General features: G+C 32.2%; 1 protein-coding gene across 1 annotated transcript in view; it reads left to right on the top strand.

Annotated features, from left to right (window-relative positions):
* LOTGIDRAFT_238379 (hypothetical protein) overlaps positions 1-10,755 on the top strand; it is a gene marked incomplete at its 5' end in the record, with an annotated part of 11,230 nt that extends 475 nt beyond the window's left edge. The window contains 4 exons of the mRNA XM_009050039.1: positions 3,648-3,807; positions 5,838-5,986; positions 7,019-7,175; positions 8,065-10,755. Of these exons, the coding sequence (XP_009048287.1) occupies positions 3,648-3,807; positions 5,838-5,986; positions 7,019-7,175; positions 8,065-8,320 (722 nt within the window). The 3' untranslated portion in view covers positions 8,321-10,755. The remainder of the gene's footprint in view (positions 1-3,647; positions 3,808-5,837; positions 5,987-7,018; positions 7,176-8,064) is intronic.
* Positions 10,756-19,630: the final 8,875 nt, after the last annotated feature.

Raw genomic sequence — 19,630 nt, forward strand, 5'->3', positions numbered from 1 at the left:
TCATATACATATACTTAGTTTACAAATGGACTAACATGTCATATACATGTACTTAGTTTACAACTGGACTAACATGTCATATACATGTACTTAGTTTACAACTGGACTAACATATCATATACTTAGTTTACAAATCGGACTAACATGACATATACTTAGTTTACAAATGGACTAACATGACATATGCTTCGTTTACAAATGGACCTAACATGTCCTATACATACTACTTAGTTCACCAATGGACTAACATGTCATATACATGTACTTAGTTTACAACTGGACTAACATGTCATATACATGTACTTAGTTTACAGATGGACTAACATATCATATACTTAGTTTACAAATGGACTAACATGTCCCATACTTAGTTTACAAATGGACTAACATGTCATATACGTAGTTTACTATTCATTAATTGTAAATTGGGATTATCAACAATTATCCGAGTGGACTTCCGAAAAAGATGCAGATTTGAGAAATTTTCTCTGAAAGGGATACCAAATTGACAAACAAACATAGCAAACCAAAGTAAACAATAGAAGCTGCTATATTGCTAACTTGACAAATCCGCAAAAAGAGCAAGATTAGATAAATATGATAATATTAATTCCACTATATACTATTAGTCAAAGCAATACAATTATACAGACGAGATTAGCTCTGGATATTTGTTATATTGTAACTATATTTAAAGAAATTATACAATATCTATAGAAATAAGAGGTGTTCTTTCCTGAAGCTAGAAACTGTTTCTTTTCTTAACAACTCATTAGAGAGCTTATAACCACTAACAGGCATATATCTCAGACTCGTATAGAATAGAACTAGTTAAACATTGTTCAGTCTTCTAGCACCTAGCTAATTATATAATCATGAATATAACCAGTGACCCTGCCTTTTGTTGTCTGTTTTATAAACAGTTATCTAAAAACGTTTCGTCTTGTTTTTAATTTCCTATACAGATATAACAAGACTCATTCAATAGAATAACACAAAATAACCTTAGCTTACTGGAGGCAGCCAAGTTGTATTGGAATAAATGCCAGGTCATTAAAAATAACACATTATTTATACATAATTGCATGAATGAGTAATAGTTGTTGATTTTAAAAATGTATTTGTTTGGAGCCGAAGTTTTGTCAAATTGTTTAAAAAATAATATCGATTCAATGCAAGTACTTTTTTTAAAGACACTATCAAAACCGCCGGTCAATGTAAACACCCTGGCAACATTTCCTTCACTGTACACAGCATGGCGTTGCCGTTCTTCATAACCCATCAAGAATATAAAATTTGGTCATGAATCACCGTTCTATTTTAATTTATTTTTTAAAAATCGAAACGACGGAATGGATTTTAGCATGGTTTTGAATATAACCTTCAATGTTTTTGACATGATCTTCAAAATTGAATCTAGTACAGCGTATTGACTGATCTGGTGCCAATTGATATTCGAGTACTGATTAGCTAATCTTAGATAGAAAAACTGTTAAATTCCATTAAATGTCTACTGAGGTTATCGATTATTAGTCGTTATAATAAATTAGATAAAATCTTTCTCAAAACATACTTTCAGTTAGAATTTAAGTATCGCAGACTGGATTCAAAACTTCAGAGCATGAAAGATATGGTCTTGGTAAATAACCTATCTTGGAATCAAATTGATGTCCTTCTAGACCAATACCAATGTGTTTTTGTGCTTATGGTGTCATAACGTGACGTCAACTGAATACATTTTAGAGAGTCGACACTCCTTTCACCGAGGCTTAGATACCAATTATGTTTTTTGGATATTTAGTTTTGTCGTTTCGGCACCCCTTTCAGCATCCCTTTCAGCATCCCTTTCAGCACCCCTTACAGCATCCCTTTCAGCACCCCTTTCAGCACCCCTTACAGTCTATATAGTTACAATATTTATTTGGAATGTAGATTTGTCATTATGACATCTATTTTAGATTATAATAATATTCATCCAAAGTTTATCTACAGTCTGTTAGTCAAGAGAATTGTCGTACCCCAGGGAATCGCTAAACATTGACAAATCAATTTATCATACAGTATATGATAACAATTTTGTGCATTTTATGGATTCAATCATGTTTTATTTATTAGTTTCTCTGACTGTAAAACAAAATATTCTAGATTACTATAAAACAGAATATTCTAGATTACTATAAAATGGAATATTCTAGATTACTATAAAACAGAACATTCTAGATTACTTTAAAACAGAATATTCTAGATTACTATAAAACAAAATATTCTATATTACTATAAAACAGAATATTCTAGATTACTATAAAACAGAATATTCTAGATTACTATAAAACAAATTATTCTATATTACTATAAAACAGAATATTCTATATTACTATAAAACAGAATATTCTATATTACTATAAAACAGAATATTCTATATTACTATAAAAAAGAATATTCTAGATTACTATAAAACAGAATATTCTATATTACTATAAAACAGAATATTCTAGATTACTATAAAACAGAATATTCTAGATTACTATAAAATGGAATATTCTAGATTACTATAAAACAGAATATTCTATATTACTATAAAACAGAATATTCTATATTACTATAAAACAGAATATTCTATATTACTATAAAACAGAATATTCTATATTACTCTAAAACAGAATATTCTAGATTACTCTAAAACAGAATATTCTAGATTACTCTATAACAGAATATTCTATATTACTCTAAAACAGAATATTCTAGATTACTATAAAACAGAATATTCTATATTACTCTAAAACAGAATATTCTATATTACTATAAAACAGAATATTCTATATTACTATAAAACAGAATATTCTATATTACTCTAAAACAGAATATTCTATATTACTCTAAAACAGAATATTCCATATTACTATAAAACAGAATATTCTAGATTACTATAAAATGGAATATTCTAGATTACTATAAAACAGAATATTCTTGATTACTATAAAACAGAATATTCTAGATTACTATAAAATGGAATATTCTTGATTACTATAAAATGGAATATTCTAGATTACTATAAAATGGAATATTCTAGATTACTATAAAATGGAATATTCTAGATTACTTTGAAATGGAATATTCTAGATTACTATATTACTATATTATATTTCTTATTTCAATTATAAAATAGCAAACAACAACCCAAAATCCACCCTACTATGTGCATTTAATATATAAATGAATGTTTTAAAGTAACAGTGAAAGTTTGTAAGATTTAGAAATAAGGGTAATGTTGAAGGGAAATCGTGAAATGGATTACTCCTTCTACTCGTATATCATATATTATTGACCACGGGGAGTCTTGTTTCTCGTTTTTATAAGGCTGGCGCACACTCCTCCTTCTTCAATATGAATTCCACCAGATATATGACGTTCTCTATCTAAATTAGCATGATCGAGATTAGTTGAGAGTAAACTTCTTGTTAATCTTCAATCTTCGTTAGATCTTAGAGAACGTGGAGCCTTGTCACTACCATCTCAACATCTGGCAGTTAATATTAGAAACACTCTTAATATTCTTTGTCTTAAATGTAACAGAAAATTGGGACGTAAAACTCCAAACCCATTTAATTTGTAGCACCGAGTCTATATATCCCCTATTATTATTTCAGTATTCTTGGTATGTGTTTGTTTAGCAGCAGAAGAAGGGAAGTGCCCCGATGATCACGGTAAACAAGCTGAAACCTGCATGTCCAAATCAGGACTAGCACCATTAGGAGGAAGTTTGCATAAATTCATCACCGATCCCAAGGAAGCTAAAGAGTTGTGCGAGTAAGTAATTTTTACCATTGTAACACTAGGTAATATGGATATAACTTCCCGACGCCTGATTTAAAACCTATCTCAATATATCCACGGCTTCAAGAACTTTGCTGACCGATTGTTGAACAATTTGTTTTAACTCAGTTACTTCCCTTTGTTCATTTTAGTATATTCAATAATATCATTTTTATGTTAACTCAAATAAGACAAATAAGACATGACAACAACTTAACTTTGTGTTTTGTTCTTGAAGAACACTGACAACTTGGCTTGATTATTGAATAATAATTAACACTTGATGAATAACATTTATCTTACGTCTGGACTCACTTCACTAAATTAAATAGAATCTTATTTCAATCTTAAATCACGATATTCAACCTTTTTGGTTACTGGAATATTATTCATTTTCACTTTTTCCAAATTTCCCTGAAAATTCACATATAATCCTGGCCAATACTTTTTACTGGTCAAATGATATTGATATATAGAGATGACCATGAAGTTAGATGAATTAAAAGTAGATTGATAATATATCTCCAATTCGAACTCAAATACCATATTTAAATAAAAACGTCAAGATCAAAACAGATGTAAATATGGTTTTGAATATGATAAAGAAAAATATCGGTTTTGTTTCTGACTTTCAGACCAATTACTTAATAGTTCAGAAAGATTAATCTTTAAAAGTTATACAAATAATGTTGGAAATTAAAGGGATACTACGTCTTAGGATGAACATAAAATTTTAATTTTGCTCAAATTAGGCCAATAACAGTGTATATCCATCAGTGGACTTACCTGGTGTCCTAACTATACATCAAAATCCCTCTATAATGCGATATATCCACAAAATCAAATAATTAATTATAAAACGCTAAATACATCCATTAGGAAATCCGGGGTAATTTTCAAGGGGAAGTAACTCTCAAGTGGGGTTTCCCGCGTTCTTGACCTCTACTCTTGAATTGACTTCGACATTGTCAGACATATTTTGAAGACGGAATAATAATGCCTCGTGGGAGATTAAGCGACTCTGCGAAAAAGCAATTCATATAATTTAGAATGAATACTCCACCACTGACACAATTTTCAACGAATATTAATCATTGGCAAAGTTTGTTTGTATACACCGGAAGATGATTGTTTCCTGTTTTAGCGTTGATTACCCAGACTCTTTCTTTCTCAAACTGAACGGACTTGTCGCTTGATCACTTTTTTTTAAAATTTTGATTATAGTTTTATTGTCGATTTTTCAAACTTGATAAAGTGTGGGATGCATACTTATTTAACCAATAGTCACTATTAAACACAAATATTAGCCACAGGACGAGTGTATTCTAAGACGTAGTATCCCTTTAAATGATGGGACACCAGACCTAACAGTTAAAACAAATAAGACTCTACATTGAATAATGTATGGTGTAAAATGTATTACTGTATCACTGTCAAAATGTAAATCACGAGACATATATCGGAAAATATATTCATGTACACAAACGAAAAATTATACAAATAAAAAACAGTTAGCTTCACCATGTGTGATTTCTGTAATTCGGCAACTGAAACTGTCGATCACTTATTTATAACACAAACTGTATGGAGTAAGGTAAATGAACTTTTTGAAAAAAATAAATATTAATTAATTTAAATAAGATGTCTATTAATTTAGGAATAGATCCTAGTGAATTTGAAAGAAAAGAACACAGTATTAATGTATAAATAACAAATTTGATCAAATATTATACCTTCAAATATAAATGCAACAACAAATTCTTGCACTGCAGTCATTTGTGAACTTTATTGCATCTAGAGAATTAGAAAAATGTCAGACAAATCATGAAAAATGGAATTATCTAACCTAGTATTAGATCTTATTTTTATATTGATATGTTAATATATAATTTATATGTTATATTATATTTGTTATAAAAGTATATTATCCCTATCACAAAATGATTATATAGTGTGTAAACTGTAATAGATTTTGTAAATACAAACATTAAAAATACACCTTTTACTCCTGTCATCTATTGCAGTTCGGGTAAATTCCAGAGAGCTGTTGAATGCTTAGATAAGATTTATACTGCGTGTGCCTCACAAGATCAAGCCATGCAGGAACTGAGTTTAACAGTCAATCCAGATGGCTGGAGGAAGGCCGCCAAGAAACTTTGTGATAACGTCAACGGTATGTACACCACTTTATAACATCAATAACTGTAGTTCACGTGACAATAAGGCGTATGAATACATCGAAAACGAAAACAAGGATTGACCCAAGTTTTTTACCTAGAGTTGGTAAGCGATTCTGAAAGGGTTTCTAACAAATATTTTAAATCAAGCCATATTAAACAGATTCCGTTTTTTATTAGAAGAAATAAAGTATTGGTTTATAGAACTATATTGTTAGGGGCGGGGCGTTGAACTTGATTTACAGATATCGGTGAATTAAGCAACAACGGTTTCGGGTATTTTTACAATTAAAAAATAGATCATTTTGGCGTATTTTAGCAGAAAAGATAACCCATAGTAAATATAAGGAATGAATGTGGGGAAATAAACGCTGGTTTATCATGTGACAAGGCGTACATGACCCGCTTCGCCGGTTCATTTGTCTTGTCACATGATAAACCAGTTTTTTCCCATAACGATAAAAAGGTCCACATTCATTCCATAAATATCATCATTTCCTTTCGTTGTATAAACGGATGGGCGGCGCTTGATATAACAAGCACCACTGGCTTTAGTCCGAAACATCTGCCTCGATTTCAACCTCTGATGGATATTTTAACAATTGTCGGTTGGAGTAGAGTCAGAGAAAAGACCCTGTTAAATGGGGATTTTGAACGCCTCCGAAGATGCGGTGTTTTCTAACATTATATTAAATTATCTTTACGATAACTGAATATTATTGTTGAGCATAACTTTCGTTTTGTTAGTATCACGTGACTCTGTTACCTTTGAACTTTTGGCTGCGCACACAGTTTAAATGGCGGATTCAAGACCATATATATATGGGTTTTGCAGATTTGGGGTATCTAAATAGGTTTTAAACCCCCGCACCCGCGGAGATGCTGAAAGTCTCCATTTAACAGTGTCTATTGTTCTGTCACTACACTAGCCACTATCTGTCCAAATAGCTATCAGATGTTGGAATAGAGACAGCTGTTTCGGTCTACACTGGCCATTAATAATATAATACATCGTCTTCTATTTCCAGTTCTAGAATCTAACTCAGTTTGTATTACTAAAGATGTGGAAGAGACCAACATGTGTGTTGATGCCAAGGTCGCGGCGTTTGGAGGTGAAAAACAATCCAAAATATTGACAACAGGTCAGGCGCTTAATGCACAGACTCTGATGGGAATAGCCTGCACGTAAGTTGGTTTAGGGTAGGGTATATCATTATTAGGGCAGTGTTAGGGTATATTATATTATTAGGGTAGTGTTAGGGTATATTATATTATTAGGGTAGTGTTAGGGTATATTATATTATTAGGGTAGGGTATATCATTATTAGGGTAGTGTTAGGGTATATTATATTATTAGGGTAGGGTATATCATTATTAGGGTAGTGTTAGGGTATATTATATTATTAGGGTAGGGTATATCATTATTAGGGTAGTGTTAGGGTATATTATATTATTAGGGTAGGGTATATCATTATTAGGGTAGTGTTAGGGTATATTATATTATTAGGGTAGGGTATATCATTATTAGGGTAGTGTTAGGGTATATTATATTATTAGGGTAAGGTATATCCTTATTAGGGTAGTGTTAGGGTATATTATATTATTAGGGTAGGGTATATCATTATTAGGGTAGTGTTAGGGTATATTATATTATTAGGGTAGGATATATCATTATTAGGGTAGTGTTAGGGTATATTATATTATTAGGGTAGGGTATATCATTATTAGGGTAGTGTTAGGGTATATTATATTATTAGGGTAGTGTTAGGGTTAGGGTATATCATATTAACAGGGTAGGGTATGTTATGTTATTAAATAGTTCGCTTGAAAGCCTATTATGTTACCACGTTAAGTGAATACCTAAAAGCTTCATTCCCCACAGGAATAATAATATTGCCATTACTATACAGCATAATCATTTGCTATCTAGCTGCGATATTTTATTTTCAATGCAAGATTGAATGACTTTAGGAAACTTGGACCTGACCAGTAAGAGATTGGTACCGAATGAGTCTTTCCTTGTATACCACACAGAACAGCAGCGTTAAACTCCATTTCATTCTGTTTGTTTTAGATACGCCAATCAAATACTGGGCTGTGTGAAGAAACCAATGACAAAGAACTGTCCTAGTAATGTTTCTAGACTAGTCACGGACGTCCTGCAACTTCTTCTACCTCCAGCATGTCAACCACCAACAATGCCAAAAACGGCGGGAAAAGATCAAGGTTATCAGACGGTAACTGTAAAGGGAGATAATTCAGCTATGACTATGAAATCGTTTACAATTTATAGCATCTTTACTTTAATTTCACTACATTTTGTGTTATAAACTTGTTTTCACCTAGTCACATGAACCCTCTACTTGCATTCCATACCTCGTACCAAACTCTAGCCACAGAATGACTACATCTATTACTAGTCTGGTGTTTGGCCTTCTTATATTATTGTTAAATTCATTCAGGGTTTCAACAAATTCAATAATATTTTGGTTAATTCTATTTCTATTGTCGGTTTACTACTTACAAAAAATAGCTCCGCATCTATTTGTGAACACTGTATAATTATTGTAAGTTGTATTTAATATAACGATATATAGTTTCCAAAATCAGGATGGTTTGTTGGTGAAAGCAAGGTTCATATTGCAAATTACGTCATCCATTGATAAGATGGCAACGTCATGTGAATGAATGTGTTTTTTTATAGTTAGCATCAATTATGACAAATTTGACACTCTTGGTCGAAATGCGACAGACCACGATTTGAAGAAGACTGTAGACAGATCATAATGAAATATTATTATAGTAAAGCGGTATTTCAGTAGAAGATAGTATAGTGGTATTTCAGTGGGAGGTAGTAAAGATGTAGATACTAAAAGGAGCATTCTGCTTTTTTCAATCTGTTTTGTGGTTTCGAAATACATTAAACTGCATGCCAACATATAGAGGAAGATACCCTTCCCTTTCGTGAAAGTTTTAACTTAAAATATCCAAGCGTTAAGTCACAAACAGCTACAAAAGTCTTAACCGCTTACGTAAGTATTTTGTATTCCCCGGGCTCCAATTTTACTGTACTAGTATATGTGTGATTATTAGGAATGAATTCTGATTCGACCACTAATTCTTAATAACCAATCAGCAGCGAATTTACAAACATACCTCCGAGAGCGAAGTTTGAAATTGTTTAAATTTTGCCATGTCAACGACTAGAAACTATACAAAGGAAATACATATAATTTGACGCAAAAAAGCCCACTTTACGCGTTGAAATTAAAACAGAATGACTCTTTAACTTACTATACTGATAATTTATTGACTTGATCATTTGTCTTTCATAGTGATGACTTTTAAACGATGGAACAGGCGTGGCAACCACACATATTTGTTTCATTTCGTTTCTAATATGGTTGTCACAAATATGCTTTTTCCAGTAATTTTGTGAATGTTATAAACTCTTTAGATATTGTAATGTTGCTTGTCGGTATTCTATAGCGCATGTATACTGTATTTTCTTACACTTTTTGTAAAATGATATTTACATGTTTAATCTGGACGAATATAAACTATTAGATACACTGTATAGTGGTAAACGACATTTCGCTCATTTATTATGTTATTTTATATTCGACAATAATAACAAACGATTTATAATCGTGTTATCAATTATGAATGATTTATGATGACTATTTTGTATTTACTGTTATGATTTGTCAAACGCAATGTTATGTTCCGTTCAAAAGTCGATGAATGCCCGTTGCCGACTGTATTGAATTCTAGGATGTAAACTGTAATACAACTCTTCCCTATTTCAGCAACGAATGATTTGTAAAATTAATAACTTCGACAGTTCACGTTTAGAACAATGACTTATTCTTCCTAAAACATTGAAATATTATTATTTCCATACTTTTAAATCGCATATTCGAAGATAGAAAGAACTTTTATAGTATTTTACATCTAGATGTACATCTATATTATACAATCGCTTAATAGTATGTAGCTAGATTATGTTTTTATCATTGATATTTGGTGTGATTATTGTAAATGGTAAGGTATAGGCCATCTTCACAATGCCAAGGTATTACAAACTTCATATGATACTCTGGGTGCAAAAGTGACCGTCACTGTATCGCGCAAGTTTGTAAATGATGCGATTTGATTGGATTGTAAGAGTACAATGTTATACAACCAATCAGAGCCCTCGACAAAAAGACTATAAACATTATAGCTTATTGTTTATAGACTTTCGAGGCCTCTGGTTGGTTGTATTCTCTGATATAATCCTATGAAATTGTTGCTGTTGCAAACTTCCGTAATACAGTTAAGGTATTAGAGATAGTTCGTAATTGATTGGCATTGTGCAGATGAAGATAGGCTCATGGACCAATAACCCGAATTTAAGAGTTGTATCAGTCATCGTTTTTATGAAATATTATAACATTAAAACTAAGAGAATGAAGGGTAGTGTATGATGTTTTTTTTTATAGCGGTAAGAACTGACATTACTATACATATTAATTAATCAATATGCTATGAATTCTAAATATTTCATAATGACGCAACTAATAACGAGTCTGGTTGATTGAAAGAATGCGGCATATGATAGATTCATACGGATGTTTTTAAGCTTGTGAGATTTGTTTTGTTGATTATTCTATTTAATCAAAAACTAATTTTGTTTAACAAGAATCTAGTACACAGTCCATGTTGTGATAATTTGTAATAAACTTTTCTTTTATTGTTTTAAGAAATAAAAAAACTAATTTTGAAAAATAAAAGCGTTCCATTATTATTAGTAGGCCTACTGTTCAGGAGGTCAACTCTGTCAGAGCCAAATACTAAGTCCACACAAATTAAGAATTTTCATATGAGTTATTTCCCATTTGTAACCTACATCGTTTCGATGTTCTACAGTCGGTATATTGGGATATGTGTCAATACAATAACAACTGCCCAGCCCTCAATAGACTACTGCACATCAATGAACGGCATTTGATACATGGATTCTAAAGTCACAGCTTGGCACCAGGTGATACACTATTTTTTTTTTTTGGAGCACATTTCAATAAAGGATGTCACGGTGACTCGATTAGTTAGACGCTTGCTCTCTAACTTGAGGTCCTGAGGTCAATCTCGGAATAGGTTGAGATCATACCGTCGGATTTTTCAACAATTTCTCCCTTTCAGTTATGCAGATCAGTTGGACTTACAGACTGTATGCGCTAAAGATCTCTGGACAATTGAATATCGAGATTTGGCTTATGCCAGTCTTCTTGAAAATTTCCCTCACTGCGCAATTCTCTATTTGAAACTGGCGTAAATGAAAAAAGTGACAGCTACGTATCCCAACTCTGTAACGGTTCACAAACCGAAGTGCATTCTGTTGTCTCGGTATGATCTGATTTGTTTAATCTCGATGTCAGATTAACCATTGAGAAATTGAAAATTCTACTTCTAACTATATATAACATAATAATGAGTTTTAACTATAATATATAACTTATAACGAGTTCTATCTATATATAACTTATAACGAGTTCTATCTATATATAACTTATAACGAGTTCTAACTATATATAACTTATAACGAGTTCTATCTATATATAACTTATAACGAGTTCTATCTATATATAACTTATAACGAGTTCTATCTATATATAACTTATAACGAGTTCTATCTATATATAACTTATAACGAGTTCTATCTATATATAACTTATAACGAGTTCTATCTATATATAACTTATAACGAGTTCTAACTATATATAACTTATAACAACTTCTAACTATTATAACGTAACAACGACTTCTAACTATTATAACGTAACAACGACTTCTAACTATATATAACTTAACAACGACTTCTAACTATATATAACTTAATGACACTTTATGCGTCATGGCACTCTATGCATCATGACACTCTATGCGTCATGGCACTCTATGCATCATGACTATCTATGCATCATGACTATCTATGTATCATGACAATCTATGCATCATGACAATCTATGTATCATGACTATCTATGTATCATGACTATTTATGTATCATGACTATCTATGTATCATGACTATTTATGCTCATGACAATCTATGCATCATGACTATCTATGTATCATGACTATCTATGTATCATGACTATCTATGTATCATGACTATCTATGTATCATGACTATTTATGGATAATAATATGGAGTTTTACATCTATCTAATTCTTGTACTTAAAAATATGGAAAATACCAAGCAGTTAACCACTCGAAATGCACTTCTTTCTAATCATTCATGGGGCATTGGTTGTACGTTTGATAATTACGTTTTACAATTAGATATTTAAAATAACGCTGCAGGTTGCAGAACACCACGAGTAATTAATATTGTAATTAACATTGTAATTAAAATAATATTGGAGTAACTAGCGGGTTATTAATTCATTAATAAGATAAATTAATATGTACTATTTTGATTATATATTAATACACCAAGAGCTAAATGATCGATGACCGTGGCACCACATACAGAAACAAGGCTCGTTGATAGTTTATCACAAATAATATAAAAGTTGGTAAACCCTGCATAGGGTTGAACAAGTGCCATGATGGGTGGTAAAGAAATTCAGTGGCTAAGAGTATGAGAAGACTTGTCTTCCTGTAAAGCATGGTGTAAAAGTCAGTTGGTGTTCGTGTTCGTCCGAATGAGAACGTAATGTTTCAATTGGTATCAGCAGTAAATCATGTAACACTGTTTGATAGATGTCCCATCCCCTTCACATATCGACACTAATCGGCGAATCCACTAGCGATGTAAACACCCCAACAGTTAAAAAATACACACCTCCGATGTCGGTCCTTTGATAAAGTTTAAACATATTTCAATTACTTTTGTAATGCCTCTATTACTCCAATCGTTCCCTAATTCATTTCATTCAAGATACCAGAATTCAGTCGACGGGAGAAAGACGGGATATTCTAAGAATGATATTAACTCGATGTTTATTAGACTGATACAATCGATATTGGGGTTTTGTTTCCAAAAATCAATCTAAATTCAAATAGAGTATGGTGCCGATCGTATGCAGTGTTACAGAGAATTCTTCAGGATCTTAGACTGTATGTAGATTATGTCATTATATTTTGATTTACAGACAGTACCCCGACTGATATGAATAGCATTGGGCGTTTCGGTCATACAGAGATGTTGAGACAATCACTGTACGCAATGCAGAACATGACTAAAGCTATCAGGCGTCGCATACAAAATGTGATTCTACCAGGGTAAGGTCATCATCACAATGTCAAGCTTTACGAACTTCGTCTTGTACCTTGACTGTGATAGCCACTGTTTTTGTTGATGTGATTCGATTGTACCCCAGTGATAAAAGAAAAAGACTTTTGTAGTCAAAGTATAAGACGAAATTCATAAAGCTTGACATTGTGATGATGGGGTCCTTATGCTGATTTTTATATCAGATACTCGTGTCGTTTCCAAATTCTTTAACTCTACCAAATAAAAAAAGGTACATGCAACTAAACTAATATTCCTTTACCTTGATATGGCTTTAAGACATTCCAGACAATGTCAATACAGCTGATAAGTGGTAAATGTACATTAGAAACGATAGTAAATGCCATGAAGATATTGGTATGTAACGACTGTCTGGTAAAGATAGATATGATAAGTTAATGTGTAGGCTTATAAACTTGCAGAAGTAGACAGATAAGACAGGGGAACTATATAAGGTTAAATGACGTTTGACGATATATATCAACCACAAACAACATATTGGCAAAATATTGATAGCTAATGAATGTTTAACATGAGGAAGTATATCAATCATGATTGAGTTAGTATTTTTTAGTGATATCAGGTGTCTAGAAAAGACACTGCACATTGGACCGTACCAACTATTGCGACATACCGCTAAATTTCAAAATATCAAGGGACGTAGCTCATTAAAATATATTTCTTTAATTTCAATAGTCAAGGGAGGGAACTTATCACAATAATTGTTACTTTATGATAAGAAAAAATATTGCAAACCTCCGCATCCATAAAAGATAGTGGACCACAGCCATATACGCCCACCACGGCATGCGGATGGTAAATATTCAAGATTTTGGGAAAAGGACAATAACTCTGCTTCTAACTGTCGAAAATAGCTCAAATTCGAACTTGATCTTCGTTTTATGAACACACATACCGAATTCATTTGATTCCATCAAAAAATCTAGTTTTTAGAGCGTTTACAAGCAAATGTTGACGAACGGACCGACGGACCAACATAGAGAGATGTGGGTGTGTAACAAAGCATCCCATGATGGAAAGCAGCATCAAGTGATCATAAGAGTAAGTTTACTCTGGAACCACACCTGTCATTTCTGCTACACACTTACAGGAAGACGATATGTTGTCCTTGAATAATAATAAATAAACACTAGTCAGACATAAGTTTCAACAAACATGATTTGTAAATTCCATGGAAGTGGCGAAATCAACTTTTGGATTGATTCTTATTTAGCATGATCCGTCACGTAACATGATCTGTCAGGAGACATAAGAAGATAAATCGAATCCTACCGACACCCCATTTTCTGTACTGTTTTGCAGTCAAAAATTACTTTCGTAGCCGCCCTTGACAACGTTTTCCTCACTACTTCAATAGCTTACAGTTTAAAAAAAACATAGCTCCATTACAGGTTTGAAGCAAGTAATTAAATGGAGACTAGAGACCTTGAAGTTATATTTTAGTGTGCAGATCGAGAACGAGTCCGGATGTTATAAATATTCGGGCTGTATTTTTCAGATGAATTATGTGATGATGACGTGTTTATTTTTGTATTCTCCACCCGATTAACACATTTTAAAGATCTTAACTCTGGTAATAAACTTGATCAATAAACTTAAATAAAGTTGAATCAAATATTCAAATTTGCTTTACTTTCAAATTTCTACCTTTTTGTACTTTTCAATGAGTCAATGAACACCATGCAGTATGCCAAGGGAAAAACCTTTTGAAAGTCTCAGTTATTGCGACTAAACCTTTGTTAGAAATGAACCGAGAAACTTAGGCCACCCAGACTCAGAAAATAAGTGAAAAGGAGTTTTACGTCCTACTTTTCTCCATTGATGGTTTGAAGTTGACCTTAGAAATAACGTTGGCCAGTTTAAACAGTAAACTATTAGAGATCTACATATTCTCCGTTCATTTGTGTATTACAATCTGCACGAAAACAAACAATCGGGCCACCGATAGGTATGACAATTCATGAATCACAGTAGATCGTAATTAATGTTAGGTGATTGGAATCATACATCTCGTTTTACAATAGCGAGTGAAAGCTGTATATTAACAGTACTACTACTATTAGTGAATATTTATAATAAATGATAATTTCAATGACTTCCTTGCTGAGTTTTTAAATGTAGGAAGTTACTTTTCTCCTCAGTAAGCTGTTGGAAATATACTGACTTTTGATGAGTTTAATATCCCCTTAAAATAATGACACAACGACATGCCATGTACTATCATCAGGCTTGTAGATTGCAATTTGATTTCTCTGAGAAGCGATATTGTGGTGTTTGGTATAGAACTGTATAAAGACAAAGATGAAAAGGTATTAAGAAACCTCAAAGAGTTATTTCAGTCCACTTAATTCCATGCTATCATTAGGGATCTAAGAAGATAAGCTTTTCAACCGGGATTATACCCTACGATATGATTTACTATAAATATTAATTATGTCAATACTGGATGGTCTCTGGGTTAACCAGAACTTCACAATGCCAAGCTATTACGAACTTCGTACTTATATCATGACTGTAATAGCCACCTTTCTTGTGTCATGGAAGATTGAAAACAAGGCGATTTGACTGGATTATACGCTAGCGAATATAGCCAAACAAATATAGCTTTGACAAAAAGTCTATGAACAATAAGCCATAATAATCAGTTGATAGCTCTGATTGGTTGTACTTGCAGGTGTACAATCAAATCAAATCACGACATTCTGTGTTGTAGACGTATACTGCAGGATATGTCGCCTTTTCCTTTCAAACTTCTCGTATGGCGTTTTCCATGTTTTTTTAAAATGAAACATTGAGGTGGAGCGTAAAACTTTATTTCTTTCATTTTCAGTGGTCGTCATGTGAACTTGGAATTATGAATAGTTGGTTTTGATTTTTCATCATTTGTTAATTCAATAAAAGCGCTCAAGGGTATCGTTGTACCAGTTACAGTGAATATATAGTTTTAATAGATTTACAAAATCAAAGACTTCTCGAATATGTTTAAGTTAGAAATCGATATACATTTATTAATAATATTATTAGATTTGTTTTTATATTTAATTTGTTTTTATATTAGATATATCTGTCAATTCAATAGGTTCAAAAATGCAGACTGTTCTTAAAGGCTCGAAATGAAATAAACTTTTAGTGTTTACTTTCACCATAATGGTTTAATGAAGACGCCTTGCAGTGTTCAATGATGGTAAGAACAGAGATATTGACATTTGGTGACTACTGAATTACATGAGTTTTATCAATACGCTATACTCCTGTCACAATGATAGATAGGATCGATACGAAATTAAGTGATAACTACCAAGTAATTCTTCCATTAAATTGGGAATAAATTATTGTAGGACTAATTGACGTCAATAACTTTATTCGTGGACATTTGTATATTTCATCCGCCATCGTGTGTTTATCCATTTGAAGAATCCAATTATAGCCCTAGTGATCTTTATCAACTTACCATGGCGGTTTCTACCATATTCATATATGCCCTGGGTTATGATTCTCCTTGCTTGATACTTGGCCATTAAGCCGAGATGGATCTATTATTTATCATAATTAATATTCCATCTTACTAAGACATCTAACATCATAAATATGTAAATTGTACAGGCAAGGTCGATACGTGTATAAAAACCCATATTCGCACCACATAGAAGCCATTAAAAAGAGGGACTGGTCGATATAAAATAAGGACAAATTTTAAAGCAAAACATTTGAAAACCAGGGTACCAGGATTACTCGATCTACTTATATTAAAGACTATTCAAGAGGCAACCCCTTGTCAATATATTTTCATGTGACTGAAAAATGTTCTCTGTTGTCATCGTTGAAAACCTTTTGCCAATTATCAAAACAACATAACATTCACCTCTTTACAGAGAGACTTTCCCTCGCCACTAATACCATCCAAGATTAAAAGTAGAAAGTTAACACGTACCGAGAAGACCAGAATAAACCCGTCTATTGTTTTCAATGGTAGGTTACCTCTTTCAATTTCTCATATCTTGTCCCAAAAATAACACGACTAGAGTAAAGCAATGTGAAGATTCGTTTAGAAACTCGACTGGAAAAAAAAACAACTCTTACGCTAAAGAAGCTTTAAGAGTATTTTAAGTTGAGTTTAATTTAAGCCAGATCACGTACAGATCTGCCCAGCCTGCAGCAAACATTACTTCAAAGAATTCAGTCGTGTCTTACTTTATATATAAAGTGATTATTCTCGACCAGGGAAATTTAAGGCACAAATTTGACCGCCACCATGGGAAAATTAATCTTTGAATCAACACAAAGGAATGATCCACAATTTTAATTGAACTATGATACTACAAGGGACAAACTAACACAATACTATCTGTTATAGCATTAGTTCACAAATTAAACAATATCAGTTATGTTGACTGAAAGGAATGTTGCGAGTTGGTCAATTAAATATCAAATAAACATAATTATCTTTTCGAACTCTCTGAAAGTAACAGCATGATACATAATGCACTATAAGCCACAACTGTGTTAGGAATTACATGATTTTGGAAATATACACTTCCCTAGGACACCTGATGCCATTTGACTGTTCATGTAACCGAGCATTATCAATGTCGCCACTATGAAAATTACGACGTGTGTGTCCTTTAACATGGAGATTATCTGTTTCTGGATGCGGTTAGAAACATTTTTATTCTTTAGTTTAAAGTCATGAGAAGAGATATAAACTAAAATAGCTGTTCGTCGTATTGTGCTTTATTTCTGCTATAAATGAGTAATAGCGAAGACAATAAGAATGTGGTTTCTGATCGTGTTTATTCGTAAAAAGGAAGTTGAAGGGATTGCATTTTATACCAAGAACAACAGTTAAACAGCTGAATAGATCTATCCGGCCTCTGTGTTGATTCACAGTACTCCACTGGATGTAAATGAGAGTGAAGCAGACGTGAGTAGTTGATCTAAGAAAGCAGACACACAACGTTACTAGCAGACGAAACTGATAGATTTTTTATTCATTGATCTTCTCATGTTGTGAATGAGTGAGTGAATCGTGGAGTTTTTAGCCAAGTTTTAGAAAGATGGGAATTAGTGGAGTAACTATTAATGAAATGTGGTCAATTGTTATTTTAATTGGATTAGCCTTATCCGGTAAGTCAATCCAATTCAACGATTTTTATTTCAACTTTTAACTTTTGAGTCGACACAAATTTTCCAGACACATTGCAGTAATAACTGTGACAGGTGTATCTTGCACAGCGATAGCATTTTCTGTCCGCCGGGATGAATGCCGCATAAAGTAAAGATTAGATATTATGGATTTTAAAAAAGTTTATAACTCAAGCACAAACTAAGTGGCACAGTGATATCAGGAGTATTAACCACTCTTAGAACTTTTATTAAGCGTACAATAGTTATATACGATAGCAAACTAATTTGAAGTTATGTAAAATTTCGAAATCCGAAATTTCGGTATTTGTAGATATTATAGAAGCTCTTATAAACCTCTTCAATCAAAAATGTTACTCTAGAGCTTAGATAATTTTGTGAATTATAGAACATACTTCAAACAGTTCATAGTTAAAGCAAAATAATCTATATAATATCTATATACCGCCATGGTGTTGAAGTAATATGTCTAATGGTATTCTCTATCACGTGATATTATCATCATCAAGTTTCAGAAGAACATTTATAAAGAATCTGATTAAATAACAGGTGCTCGATAAATACCAACATAATATTATTAAGATGACAAACATAAATACCAAATCAACATTAAAAGCTATATTGACTCTCTGAAACAAGATCTGTGTTTTATCAATTTTATTGTGATGATGGGAGAAGATGGGATGTCGAAGAGAAAGGAAATTTACAATTAATTACACTGTTTGAATGATACTAATTACCACACAGTTGGTGGTCAGGTCACGTGGGTCGCAGCAATATTAATTTTCTGAGAAATAATCTTCAGACATATTTTATACTGCACGTTGCAACCCAATCAATCTCCAATGTAAATTCACAAGTTTTCTACCACAGTTATATTCTAGCGACGTTATTTTCAACCATTCAAAGCGTATAAAAACTTCCGTTTCTTGCCCACAATGAAGAATTATGGGATATTGTTCTGCTTTGGGTTTGGCTATCCCATAATTCGTCATAGTTAACAGAGAAAATATTATTTAATGGTTCTACTTAAATCATAAAGTTATCGATTTTAATATTTGAGTCTGAAGTAAACTAATATTTACTGATAGTAAAATACATAATCTCTATCATTTTCTAAAAATAAAGTCCTTGAATATCCCAAGTATGGCTTGACTTAGAAAACTGAGCATTTAAAAATCAAAAAAGATTTATCTT

This window comes from Lottia gigantea, assembly GCF_000327385.1.
Source record: "Lottia gigantea unplaced genomic scaffold LOTGIsca_143, whole genome shotgun sequence".
Classification (NCBI taxonomy): domain Eukaryota; kingdom Metazoa; phylum Mollusca; class Gastropoda; family Lottiidae; genus Lottia; species Lottia gigantea.